The sequence below is a fragment of the Danio rerio genome, chromosome 15 (genome assembly GCF_052040795.2).
Source record: "Danio rerio strain M-AB ecotype USA chromosome 15, GRCz13ab, whole genome shotgun sequence".
Classification (NCBI taxonomy): domain Eukaryota; kingdom Metazoa; phylum Chordata; class Actinopteri; order Cypriniformes; family Danionidae; genus Danio; species Danio rerio.
This window is the reverse complement of record NC_141035.1, coordinates 27,861,115-27,885,202: the sequence shown is the minus strand read 5'-3', so window position 1 is coordinate 27,885,202 and position 24,088 is coordinate 27,861,115. Positions and strand designations below refer to the sequence as shown.

At 36.5% G+C, this 24,088-nt stretch overlaps 1 protein-coding gene across 2 annotated transcripts in view; it reads left to right on the top strand.

Annotated features, from left to right (window-relative positions):
• Nucleotides 1-23,702, top strand: part of mnta (MAX network transcriptional repressor a) — a 35,704-nt gene extending 12,002 nt beyond the window's left edge. Inside the window, exons 3-6 of one of the 2 annotated variants that reach the window (XM_087284217.1) lie at nucleotides 479-520; nucleotides 1,942-2,053; nucleotides 18,894-19,086; nucleotides 19,876-23,702. In XM_087284217.1, the coding sequence (XP_087140343.1) occupies nucleotides 479-520; nucleotides 1,942-2,053; nucleotides 18,894-19,086; nucleotides 19,876-20,609 (1,081 nt within the window). In that variant the 3' untranslated portion in view covers nucleotides 20,610-23,702. Of the gene's footprint in view, nucleotides 1-478; nucleotides 521-1,941; nucleotides 2,054-18,707; nucleotides 18,798-18,893; nucleotides 19,087-19,875 lie in introns of those variants that run through there. The other variant, XM_087284218.1, reaches the window with a different exon arrangement.
• The last annotated feature ends 386 nt before the right edge of the window (nucleotides 23,703-24,088 follow it).

Here is a 24,088-nt window from a genome sequence, read left to right as displayed (position 1 = left end):
TCTCTTCGTATTTCAGTTGAGATTACAGTAAACATTGAATGAAAAAATGCCCGCTTCGAAGCACTTCACAGGACCTTTTAAAGCTGAATCACATAAATGCCTTTATGACTGCGAGGTTGCATTGTGTTTGTAGCTTATTATTAACAAAGTCCCTTTAAGGCATGTCATTTCAGTCAGCGGCCATCTTTAAAACAACTCTCGGGCAGTGTGCTCAGGTATTCTGTCTGAATGGGGACACATCAAATTCTCCAAAAGTGCTTGCCAAGCTTATGATTGAATTTCATTTTAGGAATCACCAATAATATTAAACAACAACTGTGTTTAAAAGTCTAAAGCGATCGATGATTAGCTTCTATACTAGTACGTGGGGCTTTATTTACCATATTGTCCGTTACACTTTTCCCCATTCAATACGAGTAACATATCTTGTGTAGTCTATAGTCCTTGTTATTAATGAATGTATGGTTTGTGTTTACAGGGCAGGAACGAGAGAAGTGCACAATAAGCTTGAAAAGAACAGGTGAGGTCTTCATTGTTTAGTTTTTTTTTTCACTTGGGCTGCATTAATTTGCTTTATTTGAAGTGTCACCAGGAAAAACTTTAGAATTGTTATTTTAGTATTATAGTACAAGTGTAGAATTATAGTATTTAATTATGTATTCATTTGTTTGTTGTTTTAATTGTATATTTATTAAGGAAATGTACTTGCCATGAAAAAGCCTAAAAACCTTAAATTTAAAATTCATCATCATATTTGCTTTTTTCAAAGCAAGTCCATAGTGGTCATAATATATTTTAAATATGTTCCTGTGATGCCAAAGCTGAATATCCCGCATCATAAATAAATTATTGTAATATAAATACTCATAAGTAAATACTCCAGTCTTGGCTGATTTGGTGCTCAAGACACATTTTTAAATAGGATTCTCTAAATTTCAATCTAAAGGCTTTTATTTTGTAACATTATAAGTGTTTTTATTGTCACTTGTAAACAATTTACGGTGTCCTTGCTGAATAAAAATGTTAATCTCTTTTTAAAAAAATGAATACAAAAAGTAGATTCAGCTATTTGCTCAAAATTACTATTTTGACTTGTATACATAATGTATAATTATAATATTATATCAATTAAAAATCATATTTATAATATAATAATTTTTAAATGTAGTGTTTTTGCATATGTGATTGTTTGTTTTTTTTATGTATAGTTATTAAATAAATTGGATTCTAGTCTTTGAAAACTTGATTGAAATGTTATGGAATTGCATTACAGTCTGTATGAACCCTTTTATATGTTAAAACTACAGTGTAATTAAACGGTGACTATCAGGGGGGGGTCAACTTTTTTGATTAGTTTGTGTAATACATGCTTCAGTCATTTATTCATTGTTAATTAGATCTAATTTATTAATACAACATATTTAAGTTTACCATTTTTTGAGGGATATTTATTGACCTACAGTTTCCTCTGATTAGCTCTTTCAGCTATTTCTGTAGGTCAAACTATACAAACAGGCTATATGTAGATACAAACACCTATTCTATGAGAAAAAGTCTTTCGATGTCTATCAGTGGAGTAGATCTGCCAATTTCAGACTGCTGAATGAACATCATCCTTCATTCACTGACTGACGTGATTTTGCATTCACAATAGAGGTGGTCAATTGTAGATTTATTTTATCCATTATTTTAATTGTTAACATTATTATTTAAAGAGATCAGAATGAACTATTTCTAAGTGTTAAAGGGCTGACCCCCTATATGTTTTGTTTTGACATCCTTCAGGAGGGATCAAGTGTTAATTAGGGGGATCAATCCTCCCCAAACCCCCCTGTAATTCGCACCCTAGTTATACTTATAAACAATAAATGAATGCAGACATCAGAAAATTAACTAATCTTATATCCTTATTGATTTCTTAATTTATTATGTTTTTCTCAGACGTGCACATTTAAAGGAGTGCTTTGAGACTCTGAAGAAGAACATCCCTAATGTTGACGAGAAGAAGACGTCCAATCTAAGCGTTCTGAGAAGTGCTTTGAGATACATTCAGGTAGGATCAACACTGCCTGCATTAACCAATCATCCTTTACATCCTGTCACACCTTGCCTTCAGTGATCTATTTATACACACAAACAGTCCAACAGCAGGGCAACACCATACTGTCTAAACTCTTTCAGTCGTCTTGTCAGAAGATCATGTCCAGTGCTGCTCTGGTTGATCTCAAGCTCTTCAATTAAAGCTAGGGTTAGTGTCTAGGGATGTTTGCTGTCCTGTGGTGTGATTAGAGCACCTTCCCTTTACCATCGACCTCGTTTGGCTGATATAAAAGGAGATCGTAAACCAGGCTCTATCTGATAAAAGCAGCACAGCTCATTCACGCACGCCTACAGCCAGACCCTCAGGAGGAGGAATAGAAATCCAATCAAATCAAGGGATTTGATTTAGCTGAGGCACAAGACGTGCAGGAAACTAGGGCAGTGTGGAAACAGACCTCGTGTCACTGGATCGTCACCCGCCCTTGCTTTGAGCCGCTCGCTGCAGTCATTGGTGGAACTGAGGGAGCGACGGCCACCCATTACTGCGCTTTCCCGCTCTCTGCTGCCTGTTGCTCAACCAGGCTTGCTCTGTATTTATTTAAAGCACATGGCCTGCTGAAAACAGACAGCCATTTGCTGTGATTTCTCCACAGTGTAATCAGTATTACTGTGAGGTTGTTGTTTTTTGGATATGCTTTTATATTGAATATGCAGCTCTGCTGTATTTTGAAAGTCATATTTTTATCTTTTTGCATGTATTTAGTCAATCGAAGCTGTTTTGAAACTGCAGCATCACAAGCTGTTTGATGCTGGATATTTAATGGATTCAGTTCATATAAGCTACGTTTACGCAACAATATAGTCACACACTATAACCTTTTTTTCTCTTTTATTTCGAAAGTTTCACTTCTACACGACAGCGTTTTCAAAGTGATCCGCGTTTACTCATGTCCATAAAAACATCCAAAAACAAGATTTGGCATTGTTACCTTGTTAGTAAACAGTAACTGTTGGAAATTAATGAATGCCATTTGCAACTCTGAACTTGTGTCTATGTATTGATTGCTGTGTGTGCAAGACGTCTTGTCACTTAGTGTGGTAATGTGAAGTAAATGGGAAGTTGTGTTTATTTGCACATGCCATTAAACTACTCTCCCTTAAACATTTACTATGCACATGCATGATGTTACTGTTTTTAAAGACTATTTTCAAATTTATGAGTTTTCATAAAAAGGTTTTGTTTTTGGCTGGAAACTTTGTCGTTTAAATGTCCCCTAAAAATACCAGTTACCCTTGAGTCCGTAATTATAAGGACAGCAATATATTGGCTGTCATATTGGAAGCTTATTTTTTATGTGATCGTTATTGGCATATTAAGGAAATTTACTCAAAACAGTAAATATCAATATTTATATATGCATCAGCCTATTTTAGTTATCTGCTTTAAATTTTAAATTGTCATCAAGTTATTTATATAATGTATTATTATTCATAATCTTGTTATACTAGATGTATAGTTAATACCAGCTTATGTTTGAAATATACATGGAGTGAAATGGATTACTAACATAAAGTAGATTATGAACTAGGATATTAGTTTACATTTTATAGGCCATTTACAGTCTAAACTAGCAGGTATATAACTACAGGTTAACTATATAATCTGTTTATATATAATAACTTCAACTGTTAAAAGCTATTAGAAATTAGCTACTAGGTAATTTAAAGTTACTATAAGTCAGGGGTTCCCAAACTTTTCAGCTTGCAACCCCTAAAATTGCAATGCCAGTGACCCCCCATTTCTCTCTGAGGTAGTTATAAATATATAAACCTTGCACACAACGGTGCACGCATGCCAATAGGCCCAAGTCTATTTGTCGTTTAATTTTACAAACCCCACTCAGAGACCATCCTTCATGCTCAATTGTGTGCTTATTTTTATTACATGAGTGGCGTAGAGATTTCAGAAAGTTTAACCTGGTGCCTTAAAATCAGTCTGCTGTGTCTTTAATATAGTGTAATCACCCCAGGGGTTGCAAAACATCGAAAGTATGATGGCTTTTATTTGCATGTTGTTTTTTTAAATGTTACTATAAAATACTATTTTGTTATTTATAGGTTATCGATAAAATATGGTAATTGTATTAATTTAATAAAATGAATTAGATTTTTGGAAAACCAAACGGCCCCCGTTCATTGTCCTGCGACCCCCACTTTGGGAACCACTTCTATAAGAAATTAATAAGGTTATGGTAACTAATAACCTTTATTTTTTGATTGTAAGATTTGGATTGTAAAACAACTATTTTGAAAAACGATATTTAAATAAACTAGAATTGAATAAACAAGCCTTATTTTTGTGATCGGTGTTGACTTCTCGGCAGTGCACTTTGTTTGGAGCATGTTCAAAGCTCGTGGCTAAAACAGTGATATAGAATTTTGTTGCCAGACTATTTAGTTGTTTAGTAATAATATATTTAGGTTATAAGAAGGCCCACACAGAAACTGAGTGCGCAACATTTTGCAGATTTCCACAGATTTTTAGCCCATCATTGATTCTGTTTATTTACTTGTGTAAATGTGTGTGCATTTATATTTATTCAGTTTTTTTTATTAATTTCAGTAATATTATTGACTAATGTAAAAAATTCATATGATTTATTCACAACACAGTCTGTTATATTTTCTGTCTGTTAGTATATATATTATATGAGAGAACTTGCTTTGTTTACCAAATAAAGTGGATCTAATTGGATTTGCATTGTAAACATTAAATAAATGTAAAAAGGTATTACTTTATATTTCATATATAATTTTTTTAGTTATGATACTCCTATTCAAAAGAAGGTAATGATTCGCACTCAATTGCTTAATACTGTTTTTATTTTTACTTTTTCTTACATTTTACGGGTGATAACAGACGTTTCGGCACAAAGCCTTCCTCAGTGTGTGACACATTCTCCAACTCCACCCTTTTATTCCATAGTCAATCACAGTGTGCAATTAGTTAAACCGTCACTCTCATTTCATTATCAATTAATCACACAATAACTAACGCACCTAACCAAAGAAGTAACTAAAAAAAACGCAAGCGCGCAGGACTAATTTCAGTAACTCTGCGCAGTTATGATACTCCTAAAATAATTCTGCATAAATCCACAGATTTTTACCACAATTATGCGCAGAAATAGCAAAAAATGTCAGCAGATTCTGTCTGGCACTAGTTATAAGTAGCGAGCATGCTTTATATAGTTCCTCTTGTTGTATTATTATTGGTGACTCTTGGTTTCTTTAAATGTTTTTTTCTTGGATGTCAGGTTAGTGTGAAGCTTATGTCTATATTTATTTTACACTTTCACTAGTTAGTGAGTGATTTGAGCTGTGTTCAGCTATTGTCTCTGTTTTTGTTTCTGCTGAAGGATTAGTGTGTGCCTTTGGGTCACGGGGCTTGTCTCTTAATGATTAGCGCAGTGTTTGTGTGTTGTGCTCGACTCTGGAGACGGCAGTGGCTCAGTGTGTGTTCATGGATGGAGGACGGCACGCGCTTCTCTCCTCCACGCGTTTGTCTCTGCATGCGCTCTATTGCCGGCCCCTCCCACGCTTACTGAATTGACCAATAAGATCAGCCTGTTGCTCAATAAGAGGATTGTTTGGTGCGATTATGCTTTATTTTATTTGGCTTCATGCCTCCTGATTCAAATATTCCTGTGACATCAGGGCAAAGCTGTTTTTTGATGTTTAAAGTGAATCAGTTGATTAGAGATTTATTAATTGCAGGATAATTGTGACAAATTGTTTTACCGTTTAGGCCAGCAGTTACATACTGCGGTGTTGTGTAGTGATGGAATTTTAACAAATAAAAATTCTTGCATGATGTGGCTCACAATCCACAGCTTCGTCTATTATGGTTGGAGCTGCTCCTTCTTACTGGGAGAGATTCTGGAAGCTGTGCTTTGTCAAATGCTTGCTATATATATATATATATATATATATATATATATATATTTTTTTTTTATAATTCTCTGTAACTTACATTGTAATTGTACATTACTTGTACTTGTAATTTACATTAAACAGTAAGCACTTCTCTCTGTGTCGTGTTCTTTGGAAGTCCAAATACAGAAACAGAAGAAGCTCTGTGGAAATAGCAGCGTTTAGACAGCATTTTAGCTTTCTCTTCTATAACATTACAGCACCTCTGGCCACGGCCCTTCTCTGCGTAGGGTGAATGCGCTAGAACTGAAGATCTGGATTTGGGCTTAATTTCTATCATTTTAGACGTGGTCAGGCTTGGGCAGTAAATAAACTGTCATGTGATGCAATTCGATTAGCGTGAGAAAGTTATCAAATCGTACAACATTAAAATCCATCCCTGCAAAAATGAAACAAATGATGACGCCTGATGAAACCCTGAAAAGCTGTTAAGCTAACTCTGCAAAAGCCAATGTCTTCCTTTTGTATTGAACTTTGAGCATGTAACATTCAAAGATGTTGTTTATGTTCACACAACTACATTACACATCATCTAGTTTAAAGTACGATATTGTAGTGGACCACCTTTTTACAATTGTGTGTATATATAGAACTAGCAATGACAAAGTTACTAAACTAAAATTAAAATGAATTATTAATATAAAATGCTGTTTTTAGAAGATAAATTCTATATTTCTAACTTTATTTACGCAAAATTTCTATCTATTAATTCATGTATATGTGTGTATATATATATATATATACACACTAAAACTAAATTCTAAAATAACAGTTTATTATGTAGTACTAAAATGACAAAAAGATTGAGGCTAATTAAAGCTATGTAGAAAGAATTTTAAAAAACGGCACAAACCCAAAATTTAAAAGTGAATTTAATGAAAAAAAAACATTTTAAAAAATAATTCAATTCTAAAATTACACATGAATAATAATAATATCAAAGTACCACTCTAACTTACTCCAGAAGTTCATTTAGACTCTGGAAAGCAAATAAAAGCACGAGTGTTTCATTTCTCTTAATATTCAGACAAATGAGCTTGTGGAAAGTCTTGAGGAACTACTCAGACCGCAGAATTTTGTTTTTTTAATCATGCTTCATATCTCTAACAACTGTTGTTCTGAAAGCCAGAATTGTGCTCATTTACATCTATGTTTCACTACTTGCAGTGAAACATCGAGCTTTAAAAGCAGACTACAGCTTTAAAAGCAGATCAGTCTGTGGAGTTTCCCTGTGTCATTTCCAGTAGCTCAGAGCTCCTCCCCTTCGTCTGTGCCTGTTTTCCTCCTTCCGCCTCTCTCTCTCTCTCTCTCTCTCTCTCTTTCTTCATCGTGTACTGCTGCGGCCGCATGAGTCTAGAGCACATGGCTAGACAGAGCCATGTGACGTCAGCTGCTCGTGTCGACCCTCCTCCAGCCTTCGCTCTCTGCTCAACACTTTATCTAGCTCATGCTTTTATTTCACAAACCTTGCTGGACCTGTTTTGTGTTCCAGCTTCCAAATCATTAGCTTTCATTGTAGTAGCTGAATTATTTTAACCGACTAATAGAGATGAGATGATTTTGTTTTGACAGCTTTGCAGTAAGTGTTTTGATTGATCCTGTAGTTTTATCTTCACCAAGATTATATTCATTTGATCAAACTATATTCTTGCAATTTCAAACAACTTTTCTACAAGATAATATTTTGAAATTGAATTATTTGTTCAATATTCAGTGTAACATGGCTTTCTTGGGAATAGTAACTTGACGAACAAAAGATGAAAATAGTTTTTAACTTATAATATATTTTATGATTGCATATAAAAAAAAATGCAAATAAAAAATCATCATCTCTTCAATTTTTCCTATTGTATTGCGACTCCTGGGGTTACTTTGCTAAATTAAAATCCCAGCAATAGTGTTTGTTGCAGCAGAAATTTTTAACAGCACAATGTTTATCTTTGACAAATAAAGTTAAAAATAAAGGCCACGACTGAACATAAGAGGCTCCAAGTGGCGGTCTACAAAATTATACCAAGAATAGTCGTGTGCTGTAAACATTGTGCCTACCTTTCTCATTAGGTGAGATTAATGTTAAATTAAACCATTCAATAAGCATCATAATACATTATATGCAGTGTTTCCTGTAACATTTTTTTCAGCTGTGGCAGCAGGTCTTTTACACAAATCTGCCAACTAATTATGTTGTTATATCAATGACAAATGAAGCAATGTCGTAAGCACAGTTTTACAAGTCGAGATCGCATTTATGTTATAGGAGCATGGCGAGTCTTTTAGCCTATGCACCGATTTCTTCTGCTTGTGCACAAAATTTCTTGCACACCCCCTCAATTATCCACTGCTCAAGCGCAGATCTTCTTGTGCGCTCTCAAATAAATGCTGCTGAAGTGCAATTTAATGCGTTTATGTAGTGAGTATGTCTCCAACATTTATTAGATTTGCTAGGAATATTTATGAATGTCTTCAATAGACCTACAGAGCGGCATTAATGCGTCCTAAAGTAAAGTAAAAACAGCTATAAACTCCAGCAAGATAAAGTCAATGTATGCAGAAACATAGACCTTTATCTATAAATGAATAAAAAGTATGGAAAATGTTCATCATACCTGAAAGCTACGTCGTGTTTGCTGGCCTCACGCATCAAGCACCTATCAGTCAGTCAGCACGTCACCTTAAAGGGTTAAACAAATAATGCACAGCACTACTACGATTACAGAAAGGTTCGCACTGTCATAATTGACTTACCTTTTAATACATTTTGGTGAAATTATAACCCGCTTCTAAAAACAACAACAGTGACTGAATGTTTTGAATGAGAAGCTGGAATGTAGCCGTGGCGGGATGCATTTTGGTGTGGCGTCCTGCCATCGAAGAATGAATGAAGCGTAAACCATGATATGGTTGTTAGACTGTTGCACTTTTTTGTGTTGTCCTTAAGCTCATGTTTATATAGTTCGTATTGGTGTATGTGCACAGTTGTGTGCAATGCTTGTATTTTTATAACCACCTCCGAACATAATAGGGGTCGCAAGTCACTGGAGTTGTTATTTTGGGGGTTGCAGGCTGAAAAGTTTGGGAGCCCTTGCATTATTTAATGTATTTACTAACATTAATGAAGTATGAGTAATCTTGTAAAGCATTTACTTAATCAAAGTTCAACATAACTAAAGCATTATTAAAATCCAAAGTTGCGCTTTCAATTTCATCTTCATTTCTATTGCGCTTTTACAGTGTAGATTGTGTCAAAGCATGTTTAACAGAAGTTGTAGTAAATCGAAACATTGTTCAAATTTTTTGCTTGTTAACATTAGTTAATGGACTGTGAGTTAACATGATCTAATGTTATTTAAATTCAATAACATTATCAAACATTCATAAATGCTGTATAACTATGTTGTTTACATTAATCAATGGATCATGATTTTAAAGTGTTAACAACAGTTGTTTACAAAATTCCACCAATTTCACAATTATTATTTACATTTCTTAAATGTTTTTGAGCAATAAATCTGAATATTTCCATAATTTCTGAAAGGTCATGTGACACAGAAATATCTGAAATTCAGCTTTGCCATCACAGAAATAACTTCCATTTTAAGTTGAACAACATTATTACAAATCTCTTTTGAAGTCTTCTTTCAAAAACACGAAAGAAAAAGTAAGTCTTTATTCCAATAGTTTGACTTATAGCATAGATGCAAAGTATAAATATCAGTCAACTGGATTGCATCCACTAGATGCATGTTATCATCAACCCTTTTTTTATTGACCATATCATCATGATGCGCAAGACTGGAAGGAAATCTGTGAAATCCACCTGATTCATTTCCTGTGATTGTTTTGCGTGTGTGTGTCAGCAGTAGAGTTTTGCTGATGTGGGTCAGTTGGTCATCTATATATCATGCTGTGCAGAGACTAGTGGCATGTCCTTGTGGGCAGAATCACATGTTTTCTACTATGCATGCTTAAAGAGACATTTGTCTTCTACAAACCATTGCAGTTTCAGTGTCGCTGACTCAACAAGTGTTCATTAGTAAATGTCAACCTCATTCTGTTGCACCATCTGCAGATCATTTGCTCTAAATGGGAAATTCTGCCATCAACTAGACATCTATGTGCACAAAAACTAAACAGCGTTTCCTATGTAAAACACAAAGAGTTACTAGGACAATGAAAACTGGCTAACTCCAACATGATTTGCTTTGAATTTTAAACTAATACTGATTATAAAGATCCTTTTGAATTCATTTAAATATGATGAATATGAATTTTAAAATCATTTCCTAACATTGAAAATGTTTGTGCTGCTTTGTGATACAGAGGTCCTCCGTTATTTACCGGAGTTACTTTCTAAAAATAATCAGCAATAGGCGAAATCCACGAAGTAGTCAGCTTTACTTTTTACAATAATTATAGATGTTTTAAGGCTGTAAAACCCCTCACTGCACACTTTATACACTTTTGTCAAGCAGGCATTAACATTTTTTTTCTCTTGTTTAAACACTCTCAAAGCTCAAACCTTCATAGAAAAATAAGTCCAGTTTTATAGAATGAACCATTTGATCTTTGTTTATTTATTCCATAAAGGCACCCTACCTTCATTTAGCATGTCCAGAAGTTCACTTTTTTTGTGCGATGGTTAGCATCTTTCTCTGCCTTTGGGTGCTACCACAGGTGCCTTTGTCGATGCGTTTCGTGGGCATTGTGGGAAAAAACATGCAAACATATAGTATAGTATAGTACAGCTCTTCAGAGTCACACTGCTAGCAATCTAAAATCTACGTAATTTTGGCAAGCTGAGCACATCAGGAGATTGATTGACAATGGTCTACAGCCAATCAGGACACAGAAAACATAATGCGCTTTTAAAAAAAGCATGTCAAATTGCACTAAAATATCCACGAACCTGCGAGACACACAAAGTGAACTGCATTATAGCGAGGGACTATTGTATATATATTTTTCTCATTGCTAAATAAAATTAGCTAATTTTCAGAGAGATTGGTAATAATAACAAATATGTTGCTTCGCTTGTGTACATAAACAAACATAATATACAGTGTTTCAAATGCATTAGAAATTAAGTGAGTCTAAATTGATGTTTATTTCCGAAATCTTTCTATCATTCAGCTATAAGTTTACATGTGTTATTAGATAACCAAGTCAGTCACTTTTCAGCCAGACCCCAAATAAAATTTGTACCAAAGAGTGTGTTGTAGGTTGAGCTTTTTTGTACACAAACAAATAGACACAGCAGTACAAGACTTCCTCTTTTTTTGCCACACAACAAACCAGAGACTTAGTGAGATTTACAGCCGTGCTTGAACAGGCAGAGTTAGCAAATGCCTCAAAACTGGAGTCACGGGATATTCTTTACTGCAGACTTTGTTTATAAAGAGCATGTCTGCGAATTGGCCCTTTCACCACCCCTCCGTTCCTTATCAGTGAACGCAGGAAACCCCTTTCACAACCATTAGAGCATGTGACATCTTCAAGTTAATTTTTACCTCATACAAATTCGTCATAAGCATGCACACTTTTATATACAGTACATAAACATGAGGCTAACATAGTCATGGGGGTGGAGCTGAAGTGACTGACTGAAGATAGCAGACTTATGGGGGAGGGGGGTGTCATGTGCCTGGCTTGTGAGAAGCTTTTTACAGACATTGGCTATTTTTTTTCTCTCTTTTTCTTTCTCTTTCATGGCATATTTTGAAGTTTTGAATCAGAAATGAGTCATTGAAACAGGAAAATGTTAAAAGAACAAATAATTTACATCACAAAACAGTCTAAAAATAAATTGTAAGTAATATGAGTTGATACAAATAATGGTAAATGGAAAAATCTTGCTTGTTTGACTTTTATTTATTGTTGGTTACCAGCATGAGCCGCTCCACTTGCTGGAAATTCACCTATGCTATTAAAAGCAATTAGATGACTTTACTTAAAAAAGTGAGTAAACCTGTTGCCTTGCACTTCCAGCAAAATGGTAAGGCTTATCATCTAATTAATACACATTACAACTCATTAACATTAAAAGTACATGCTGAGTGACAGATGTTGAAAGGTCGAGCTTTTATTTTCAGTTTGGTATGTTTGCTAGTTTTCTGAGGTAAACTATCTGCTGCCACTTTCAGTACGGTGTTTGACGATCTGTGCTACCTCATCAGAATGTGCTACCGGTAGCTCAATCTGTCATATTTCATCTAAAAAAACAGGGTTAGCACGTCTATTCAGCTTCAAATGTCTATCAGAGTGAACTAATGCCTTCATTTTTAGTTTTTTTATTTCATTAGTTTTCCTGTGTAAGGTACATTATGTTAGATGTTCAGGGGAGTGAAATGTGAGAGAAAGTAAGATTGTGGATAAAAATAGGAGTTATACAACCTTTCTTTGGCTTAATCTCTGCCGTTTTAGATATGTTTCACATCTTGTCATGACAAGAAACCAAAATAAAAAAAGCTTTATTTTTTATGTCATTGTGTCATATTGCACACCTAACATAGTAGGCTACCTATAGCATATATAGTGTGTGTGTGTGTGTGTGTGTGTGTGTGTGTGTGTGTGTGTGTGTGTGTGTGTGTGTGTGTGTGTGTGTGTGTGTGTGTGTGTGTGCGTGCGTGCGTGCGTGCGTGCGTGCGTGCGTGCGTGCGTGCGTGCGTGCGTGCGTGCGTGCGTGCGTGCGTGCGTGCGTGCGTGCGTGCGTGCGTGCGTGCGTGCGTGCGTGCGTGCGTGCGTGCGTGCGTGCGTGCGTGCGTGCGTGTGTGTTTTAAAATCACAAAATTGTCCACAAATTTCTAGGAATTACCACCACAAAATCAGTCATTTTTTATCGAAAAAAAAATTATTTAAAAATCGTTAAAAACTAGGGGGTCTGGTAAATAAACTGCAAGTTAAAATGTCACAGATGACATCTTAAAAATGTATGGAAAGAGTCATAAAAAAGGTCTTAAAATGTATTGGACTCCATTCTCTGATTCCTAAATATACCCTGTTAAAGTAAAGTTACTACCTTTACAAAGTCATTGCCATTAGTCTTTGTTTTGTGAATTCTAAAAGGTGACATTAGAATGGAAACTTGGCTACTATTTCCTCATCCTCCTGTAGTGTGCCATTCTCGCATGTGTTAAAATAATTTTCAATCTCTGACCTGATTTTACCTTCACAACATGTGTACGACAATTTGCATTCATCTCCCTCTCAAATTTCATCCAGATGCTGTTGTTCTTTTGTTTGCGATGATAAGATCTCACTCAGGAGACAGTTTAGCTGTCCTGTGCTGCAGGGGGGATAAGGGGCCTCCTTCGTGGATCAGGAGTTCAGTGGGTTTGGGTGTTTGTGGAGCAATGTGTGTGTGTGTTTGGCTACTAGAGGCAGGCATGCACAGCTGTGGGCTGGAGCTGCGCCTGATACGGCACGCAGACCAGAGAGCTGTCAGCATGTCTCACTGGCTGCAGGAGGTGGGGTCGACTAGGGCCTGGTGGAGACAGTCAGCGAGGAATGTGCCGGCCCCCCAGGGGAAGGAGTGCACACTAAAGTAAAGAGAGACCAGGGACAGTTTTGAAGTCAGTATTTTATTAAATCATTGTTTACTCACCCTCAAGTGGTTCCAAACCTGAGTTTGAGTTTCTTTCTTCTGTCGAACACTAAGGAAGATAGTTTGAAGAATGTTTGAAATGTTTGACTCCCAATGTCAAAGAAAAAAAACATTGAAGTCAGTCTTTACAAGTTTCCAACTTTCCTCAGAGTTTTTTCTTGAGGGTTTCACCTGAGACAGAAACTCAAACTGGTTTGGAACAAGTCAAAGATGAGTAAACGATGACAGAGTTTTGAGTTTTTGTTGAATTATCTCTTTAACATTTGTTTTTGTTCATACATTCACAAGTAAATACAGGTGTAAATGGGGTCTGAAACATTTTGATGTGTCCACTTTTGATGTCCTTGTATTTGGTTGGATAGCTTTCATAGCTTAAACACTCATGGTTACCACCTACTCTCTGTCAACTGGAATGAATGTTAGATCATTGTGGGATCTGTTATGAAAAAGCTGAGGTCTAAGGAAAGGAAAAGCACTGTTGGATAGTAACTTTCTTTTAAGGCAAGTCTAAGTGAAGTCTCAACCTCAGGCTTTCCTGAAGACTCCATTCTACTATATTAGGTTGTGCTGCTCTGTTACGTAAAGCTTCTGTCCAGCACAGCAGACCTATATATGGATGCGCTGAGAGGCGCTCAATCAAACAACCTTTATTCTGCTGCCCAGTGCAGGCAGCACATGCTCACGCTGCCACACTCTCCTGTCTGCTCACTATATACCGTTACTACAGCAACTGTTGCCTTGACAACAGTCGAGTACTCCACCATCTAATTTACTGAGACAAAGATGCCGGCACGTCAGAGAGGCAAAAAGGCCAGTGTGAGCACAGGAGAGGAAGTGGTGTGCATTGATTGACCCCGTGACCTGTCATTATTTAGCAGAGCCTTATCGACCTCGAGCTGAGCTGCAAGTCCTTTATCTTCTGTCTGGTGATCTAGACACACCTGTACCCGTATCAAATGACTGGCCTGGATCTTCTTTCCACGCTGTTGTTGATTCTGTAGGGCCATGCTTGTCTGGCGCACGTGGTAAGAGGATGAGCTGTGCGATGCGTGCACCTTCAGCTATTGTTGTTGCTCGTAGATTGTGGATTGCTGGGTCAGTTGGGGGTTTCTTTATGCACATATTTATTTGCGACTATTTTGGTGGTGTCTATTACTGTGATTTGAATGTGCTGTTGATTTGGTGATTAAGTTTCATTAGATGTACGTGAGAGTAGCTTAATGATCATGTCTCCTTAGAATCTGTCATTCTTGAAAGTGTTAATAAAGTGACCATTTCAAAGTGATGACACATAAAAATGAATTTGCCAATTCTAATAGACACTGTTTAAATTAACTAAATAACATTTAACTGGATGGATGGATGGATGCCCAAAGTACGGCCCGCAGGCCAAAGTTGGCCCATTGTAACCTTTGATTTGGCCCATAATTTCATCTAAGAAAAGAATGCGAAGGATGGAGAGGGTTGTGGTGAATGTCTTCAAAAAAGATCATCATTTTTAATTTGAAGAAACCTTTTTTTGTTTGTTTGTTTTATTGCTGAGCTACGAACAAAAAACAAACTGAAATGAATTAAATGTTGTAAATGAATCTGATTTTTTAAAATGTAAATAATGTCACCCGAAGGATAGAGGACTATGCAGAAGACATATGTGAGCAAATTAAGGCAAAAACTAGTGTAACTCCATTCTGTTTAAATTGTTTTTTCTTTTCACTATAATAGGGTTATTTATAAAATGTTGAAAATATGCTGTTTAAGGTAATATAAAGCAATGTTTACTGTTTATTTTAAATATTAAATATATTAGGAAATTACCTGCTGCAACTATATTTACCTTCGGCCCACTAGCCTCAATAAAGTTTGATATTTGGCCCTTCGTAAGAAAGTTTGGGCACCCCTGACAGATAGACAGACAGACAGACAGACAACACTCTTTAATGCACAAACATAAAAACATGTCTGAAAATGACTCCAAAAGAGTTAAACACTCACAGACAAACACTTCTTATATAGTCTTTCAAAGTATGAGTAATAGATAAACAATATTTGAACAATATTTCATTTTGTGTGTTTGTGCTTCATATTATTGTTTCATTGTAATACATTTTTAATAACATTGATATTTATAAACTATATTAAATAGAATCAGGATAAAATTTATGTCAATAACAATAAACTCTGGACTTTGTTACTTCTGTATTGCTCTAAGAGCCAATCACACCGCAGAAATGGGCAACAATGGGAATCTAAAAGTGTGTCGGTATTAGAGATGTACTGAATTTATGGCCACCTGAAATATTATGCCATTTAATGGAATTTTTAAATTTTGTGTTTCAGTCACTTTTAGCGAAATCTGTATTGTTATCGTTTAACAAATTAAATTAAAATAATTACTGAGATGGTATTTTTACCATATTGCCCAACCCTATATTATTACAATTGTTTTACAAATAAAATAATTACAAACTTCTTTTTAAATTGCGAATGCATGTTTTTTTGTAATTTGTCCTAAAGTGTAGAGTCAAAGACATGCTATATTATTTCAATGATGTTGGCTTTATCATATTTCTTTGTAGAGAAATAAACAAATTAAATGTTACGTTTGTTTGTCTTTGTTTATTTCCATTTGTTTTCTTCAGTCAAAATATAATTTTCTAAATGTTACCTCTTTTACGCTTACAATTACATTCAAAAATGATTTTTGCTGCTTGTTCAAATTTATTTAAAATGAGTTGAACCAAAGCAGTTCTTACTTTTTTGGGACAACTTAATTCTTTTATGTTAAATTCACTTAAATGTATACAAATGATTAAGTTAACGTAGTCGATTTGTGTTTGAATTGAAGGAATTGTGTCTAATTTAAGGAGTTGTGTGGAACCCAGCATTTTTTTTTACAATGTATATGGAACAATGTATTATTTTTATCAACTCGTTGCTCTATCAGGTTCATTCCTGAGCAGTGTGTTTTTAAATTAAGCGGACTTCCCCTTGTTTGTGCACAGACCCCTTAATCTCCATCTCTCCATCCTCTTAAAGGCCTGAGCCACTGCTGTGTTTGTTTCTCCTGCGTCAGCTGACACTGCTGGGAAACTGGGTCGTCGAAGCCCAGCCCAGTGTGTGTGTGTGTGCGCGCACGTGTGCGCTGTCTGTTCCTCCCTCTCATTCTGTGTATATGTGTGCGTTCAGAGCTTCATGTTTCTGTAATCTCCAGTTCACTTCATGTTTGTGAAGCTGGATCGCTATCTGTGTGTTTATATGTTTATTTGTGGGTAGGTAGAGGTGCAGTCTCGTTTGGCACACTCGCAGTACACAGATGTACTCTCGTGATTGGCCGAGCTTTTTTTTCATGGGCTCCTCCCACTGAATGTCTTCCCAGAAGTGGGCGGGGCTGTCATGCCTTGGCTGATCCACGTGTTTGTGTGAGTACTAGAGGGCGGCAGAGGCAGGGCTCAAAAAACAGTGGGGGAGGAGTGTGTGTGTGTGTGTGTGTGTGTGTGTGTGTGTGTGTGTGTGTGTGTGTGTGTGTGTGTGTGTGTGTGTGTGTGTGTGAGTGTGTGTGTGTGTATCTATGTGTGTGCTAGATACAGACAGACATTCAGGAAGAAGCAGGAACTCGCATAGATGATTACACACACTTACAGAGAACAAGCATGTGACCTCCTTCATGCTTAGTGGTCTGAGAAATTCTCTGAAGGCTTTTTTAGTTTGACACTAGATGACATTATTATCAGCAGCATTGATCAGGATATGAGAAAGATATTGCTGGTGTAAAAGACAACATGAGCAAGATGTAAAGGGTCTTCAGTAATATACTGACTGAAGGGTTATTTTTTTAATTGAATTTTTTTATTCTGGAGACATGTAAACTCATAAGTAATAGCTGTAAGTACTACACTGACTGGCCACTTTATTAGGTACATCTTACTAGTACCGGACTGGACCCTTTTATGCCTTCAGAACTGCCTTAATGCTTCGTGGCATAGATTTAACAAGGTACTGGAAATATTCCTCAGAGATTTTGGTCCATATTGACATAATAGCATCACACAGTTGCTGCAGATTTGTCGGCTGCACATCCATGATGCGAATCTCCTATTCCACCACATCCCAATGGTGCTCTATTGGATTAAGATCTGGTGACTGTGGAGGTGTTCAAGAAACCAGTCTGAGATCATTTGCGCTTTATGACTTGGTGTGTTATCCTGCTGAAACTAGTCATAACAAGAAGATGGGTACACTGTGGTCATAAAGGGAAGGACATGGTCAGCAACAATACTCAGGTAGGCTGTGGCATTGACATTTTGCTCAAGCCTCAGTGCCAGGAGTGACACCCGGTGTGGTCTTCTGCTGCTGTAGCCCATACGCCTCAAGGTTGGAAGTGTTGTGCATTCATACATGCTTTTCACCATACATTGGTTTTAATGAGTGGTTATTTGAGTTACTGTTGCCTTTTTATCAGCTCGAACTAAATTTGCGTTAATGAGCTGTTAGACGGGTGTATCTAAGAAAGTGGCTGGTGAATGTCATGTAGTATGATTGTAATATACTTTCTCACTTCATAAATACATTGGTATTATATATACATATACACACATCATGTACAGTGTAATAATGTAATATAATATGTTAATAATAATAATTAATACATAAAGTACTATGTATGTTATGCTTCCATGAATTAAATAAAAAAAATCATTATAAAAATAAGCATTATAAAATGTACCCATTTTATGAATGGAAAGTGTGTATACAATACATTATACATAAATAATTATATGAACTATTGTGGTAAATTGTGTTACTTGGCACTAACAATTCTCTCTCTGTGTGTGTACGCACGCGTGTGTGTGTATAAAAACGGAAATAAACATAAATTTAAAAAAGTATATTGTAATTATGTATTTTTTTAACCAAAAGAAACACTGGATTCATTAAACTATTCTGCATTTATAGTTTGTAAACATGATACCAACAGTGTAACAACATGTATTTTTGTTTCAAGTTGTAACTCATCCAGCTGTTTGTGTCTCTCACCAGTTCCTTTTTTTTCTGTGTTGTTTTACTTTCGCTTTAGCTAGACTTCTTTAATAAGAGAGGTGTATGAAGGAAAACAGCACCACCTCTAAGTGACAGGGAATGTATTATATGTTGACTTTCCTGCACGGTGAGCTGACATTGAATCCTTCAAGTTGTGCCTTTTACACATTTTCAGTGCACCTGCCAGCTCTGAATGTTCTGTATTTCTCCATATTTCCCACAGACGCTGAAGAGGAAGGAGAAGGACTATGAGCATGAGATGGAGCGTCTAGCACGGGAGAAGATCGCCCTGCAGCAGAGATTGGCTGAGCTGAAGAACGAGCTGAGCCAGAGACTGGACGTGATGGAGATCGACCGCCTTCTCCGACAGACCGTCCAGCCTGATGATGACCAGGCCTCTACCTCCACTGCCTCTGGTAAATCCTGCAAAACGCTGTCCATGGAAATGAAAAATGTTCCTATAATGATTGCTTTTGTTAGTTGAAGTTGCGAAGACAATAAAAAAGGGATTTATCAACAAGTTATTTAAATAGGTATTTGAATCACATATGCACACAAAAGTATGTCTCTCTTCCAGATGTCAGTTCTCTTGGTGTTCATTTTAAAATTGTGTGCACACATGCTGCCTTAATGATCTCTTTAGCACATAAATGAGCAGCAGCAGCAGCCAATGTCCAAATCCTTTACTGTAGCAAGCAGGTAGAATTGCTTTGATTTCTAAATACTTATCGTCTTTAAGTTTGATTAACATTATGTATATTATGAAGTAATCGCTATCCTTAATCTGTTCATAATAGAGTGTGTGTACATTTTTGCATACACAACCATTAATTACACAATTTTAAAGGCATTTCAGATAAATGTTGTTTCCTCTGAACCCTATAGTCAACTAAAACTTCTTACATGTTTTTCACAAAGATATAAAGCAGCTCTTATCTCATAGTTGATGAAGAAATGTTTCTTGAGATCCAAATCAGCATATTAGAATGATTTCTGGAGGATCATGCATTAATTATTGTGAAAGGGCTACAAACGGTAACTTGAATTGAATTATTAAATCTTACCAACACTAGCTTTCTGCTAGCACTTATAAAAGAACACTACATTGATTAAAATCTAATACAAATCAAGCAAAAGCCACTCATTTTTAGCCTTTTTTAACTAAAAGAAATCTTTTTTCTTTTTTGTTTTGTCAATCTCTACAGAAGGTGAAGACAACTTTGATGAAGACATCGATGACGACAGCTTATCCTCCATGCCCACCGCCTTACCCAAAGTGCCTGCTGCGCTTCAGCCCGAGTTAAAGAAATCTCACCCCTTGTCGTCCATTCTAACACAACACATCCATATCCCACATAAACAGTCTAAACTCCCCATGACCTCAGCTCAATTGTCCCCCATTGCCGCAGCCACCCCGATCACAACTTTATCCTCAACTCCTAATGGCCTGGCATCTGCTCCCCAAACCCTACCTCCAGCCCACACCCATATAGTGACCGCTGCCAGCCTGCAGCCCTCAGTCATCGCCCATGCGGGATCAGCGTCACATGCCTCCGTCATCCAAACAGTCAACCACGTCATTCAGCCCGCATCCAAACACATGGCCCATATCGCTCCTTCCTCCTCCAGCCCCGTTCAGCTGGCACCCGGACCTCAATCCATCAGCCACATCACTGTCGCCCACCTGCCAGGAATCTACCCTCAGCCGGTCACCGTCACGCAGCCGGCGGTCATGAGCCACATCGCGCACACACTCTCTCATGCCCAGATCAACGGCACGGCTGCACCCTCCGCGCAAGCCGCCATCATGGCCAAACAGACGCCGGTGGGCGCGCAAGTCGTCGCTCATCACCCTCAGCTGGTGGGCCAGACCGTCCTGAATCCGGTCACCATGGTGACCATGCCCTCCTTCCCAGTCAGCACGCTAAAGCTGGCCTAAAGCGCTGACCAATCACGTAAAGACACTTCCGCCCCATTCAAGACTGCAGACACTATAAAGCTACAGTACATTCCAAATGGAAAAGAAAGTATCTAAAGCGACACAAAGAGTTTATTGAATGTCTAATACTATATAGTGATTATATAAGACAAGAGATGTTCTACGTGTATGTGTGGGCACAGTTCAGAGCGCTAGAGAAGTGTGTTTTGATGAAACTGTGGTCCGATCCCAGCCTAAATTGACTGTCAGCCAGCCTATAATGTGTGACTACTGGTTTTAAAGGCAGCCCCATTATACCTCACACTAACAGCACACCTCATGTGAATGCTCCTGCTAGACCAGGTTTAGTGTACTGTCTGGTGTCTGATGTAGACCAAAAAATATATATATTTATTCAGCCTCATGTTGTTTCAACCTGACTAACTTTCTTCTGCAAAGCTTGAATATGATTAGTTTATTTGATATACACTAAAAGTCAATAGGGTCCAATGTGTTTTTACACCCTGTTATCTTTCAGTGCGCCCAACAAAAAAGTTTAGCTGTGCATGGAATGTTGTCGCAGTATGTCGTTTGTTTGAATTTGAATGAATGTTTGTGTTAAGTATGAATATGCTTAATATGAATGATTTTTGGGCATACTTGCATTAGGGTACTTTTCGCCTACTTTTTTATATTCATTTGGATGTACTGCTCTTTTGGCATACAGTTTTTCAGCGTTTGTTTGATTTCGAACACAACATCGTTTTATATTTTGCAGAAAAGTCGTAGATGTTTGCAAAAAACATGAGAGTGAATAAATTTGAGGGGGAATCAGCATTTTAATATCAACTTACCTGGACAGCATGATGTCATGTTTTACCACTCTAGTTGATGCAAGACGTACAGTAGCATCAAAATTACACAGCAAAAAAGATTGTTTCGAATCATTATTATTTTTTAACTATAGAATGATTTTTTTAAGTTATGATTTTTACAATACAAGTTTGGTCTTCATTTACTCTCCCTCTACTTGTTTTAAGCCTTTTTTTGTCGAACACAAGCAAATGGAAACCAGTAGATGCTTGACCTCCATAGTATGTTAACAATAAACGGCTAGCGGTTTCCAACACTTAAAAAATTATTTTCTTTTGTGTTCAACAGAAAAAAGAAAGTTTCGTTACCACACGAGGGAGAATAAATGGTGAGTAAATTTAATTTTTTTGGGTAGACCATCACTTTAATATAGCCTAAATGACAATACTTTCAGAAGACGACGCTTCTGAGGGAAACAGTTACAAACAAACCCTCCTAAAACAAGATTAGTTTAGGTTTTTTCCTCGTTTAGTAGTCAATCACACAAGTTGACCTCTCATTTTTGACACCTGGAGCATATGTGAGATGTTTCTCTCTTTCTTTTGCGGAGTTTACATGATTTCTTATCTGTAGTGCTCTAGCTGGCATAGACACTACTGTTGTGTGACAGTCACGTGGGTCATCGGGAATCTGACAGCAGTGCCTTTAACCTCGTCGATCTGGAGTCCTGTTCAATGCTGCACAGTCGCCCTCTATTGTGCTCTTGTTGCAAATGCACTCTTAACTTATTCACTAACAAGGCCACCTTCTTCAATTGAGCTGTGCGCTAGTATGAATTCACATCCGTCGAGTGCTAACACAATCATTCGCTGGCGCAAACATTGTTCTGGAAGTCTCTCTGAATGTATTCCATCACATTCAATGCCTTCATCTCGCCACTGGTGATTAATGTCGGAGATTACATGTGCAGAACGTTTTCATGTAGCAAATAAGTTAAAATGACACGCATTCATAATTGTGTGTGTGTGATTGTATGTGTGTGTGTGTGTGTGTGTGGCAAATACATCACAGAAGCTTTATGTATGTGTCTGTTTGTGATTTAAAGGGCTAGTTCACCCAACAATTCGGACATTATTTACTTAATATTTACTCATTCCAAACCAGTTTAAATTTCTTTTTTAATTGCACACAAAAGAAGATATTTAGAAAAATGTTGTAAACCTGTTACGATTGACTTTTCGGTGGCCAAAAATTCGATACATCTTTAATATCAACACACTTTTAGATTCCCATTGTTGCACATTTCTGCTGTGTGATTGGCTCTTAGATCAATATAGAGTAAAAAAGTCCAGAGCTTATCTTTGTTATTGACATGAATGTTATTGCGGTTTGATATAATATCGTTTATTGGCCCAACGCTATGTCCATAGTAGGAACAACAAATACTATGGAAGTCAATGGTTATCGATTTCTAACATTCTTCAAACTATCTTCTTTTGTGAAGAAACTAATAAAGCTAGATTTAAAATTTTTGAGTGAACGATCCCTTTAATAATATTACGGTGCAAGTGAAATGTGGATGGATGTGACCTCATGTTTCTTTAATGAACATCTTTAAGCTTCAGGACAGCTGTGTGAGTGTGAGAAATGGAGGAATTATGCGTGGATGGGAAGATTTCTTTATTGAGCCAGACACACTTCTGCAGGTAGATTAAAAAAGCAAGGAATACAACTTTAAACTAACACTGTGATCCAGTCTGTTGTCCCAAACCAGGTTTACAAATCACACTAGCATTGTGTTGCGCAAGAGTCCCTGCATTTGATTTGCTTTCTTTGTTTGTGTGTGTGTTTTGTACGTACGTGTGTGTGTGTGAGAGAGAGAGAGAGAGAGAGAGAGAATGAGCTTTTATTTTACGTTTTATTTAGGTTGTCAGTTAGTTTTGTGTATTTACACTCTGTAGGATGTACACATTCTTAGACAAATTGTCGTGGCTGTTTTGGCATGTAGATGGATGATTCCTGTTTCTGTGCTGACCTTTTAAAAATATGTTCTTTTTAAATTTTCTGGGACCATGTACAGTTATATATAAATATATATGTTGGGGCGACTTTTCAGACCTCTTTCCACACTGATATTATATATATATATATATATATGCGTATATATAGTGTGTTTTCCCTATGGAGAAAGTTCAAGTTGTATATAGCCTGTAAATTTGGGGCTGCGTATAGACCTAACTGTCAATTATGTTATGAGAGGAGCAAAAATAAATAAAAGAACAAATGTTGAATAAAAAAAAACTCTTGATACATTTATTTATTGCTTTGTCATTGTCATTTTACAGAATTGGGAGTAAAACAGCAGACACAATTGATTTTGTAAAGGTTTGTCTGATTATTATTACTTATTTTTGCCTTTTTTGTTCATTCATTTTCTTTTCGGCTTTATTTTTATAAAGTAAAAAGGAAAAATCTAAACAACACGGACACAAATAACATGTAACATAGATTTTGCACGATCATTAAAATACAAGTCAATGATAAAATAAGGTTTGGAAATGAAAAAAAAAACTTTAAAAAAGCATCTTTCAAGAGTAGAAAGTATATTTATGTTGATTTTATGTAATTAAAAATTATTAATGATTATTGTGTATTTTTTTTATAAACGTTAAGAATATCTAAAACTG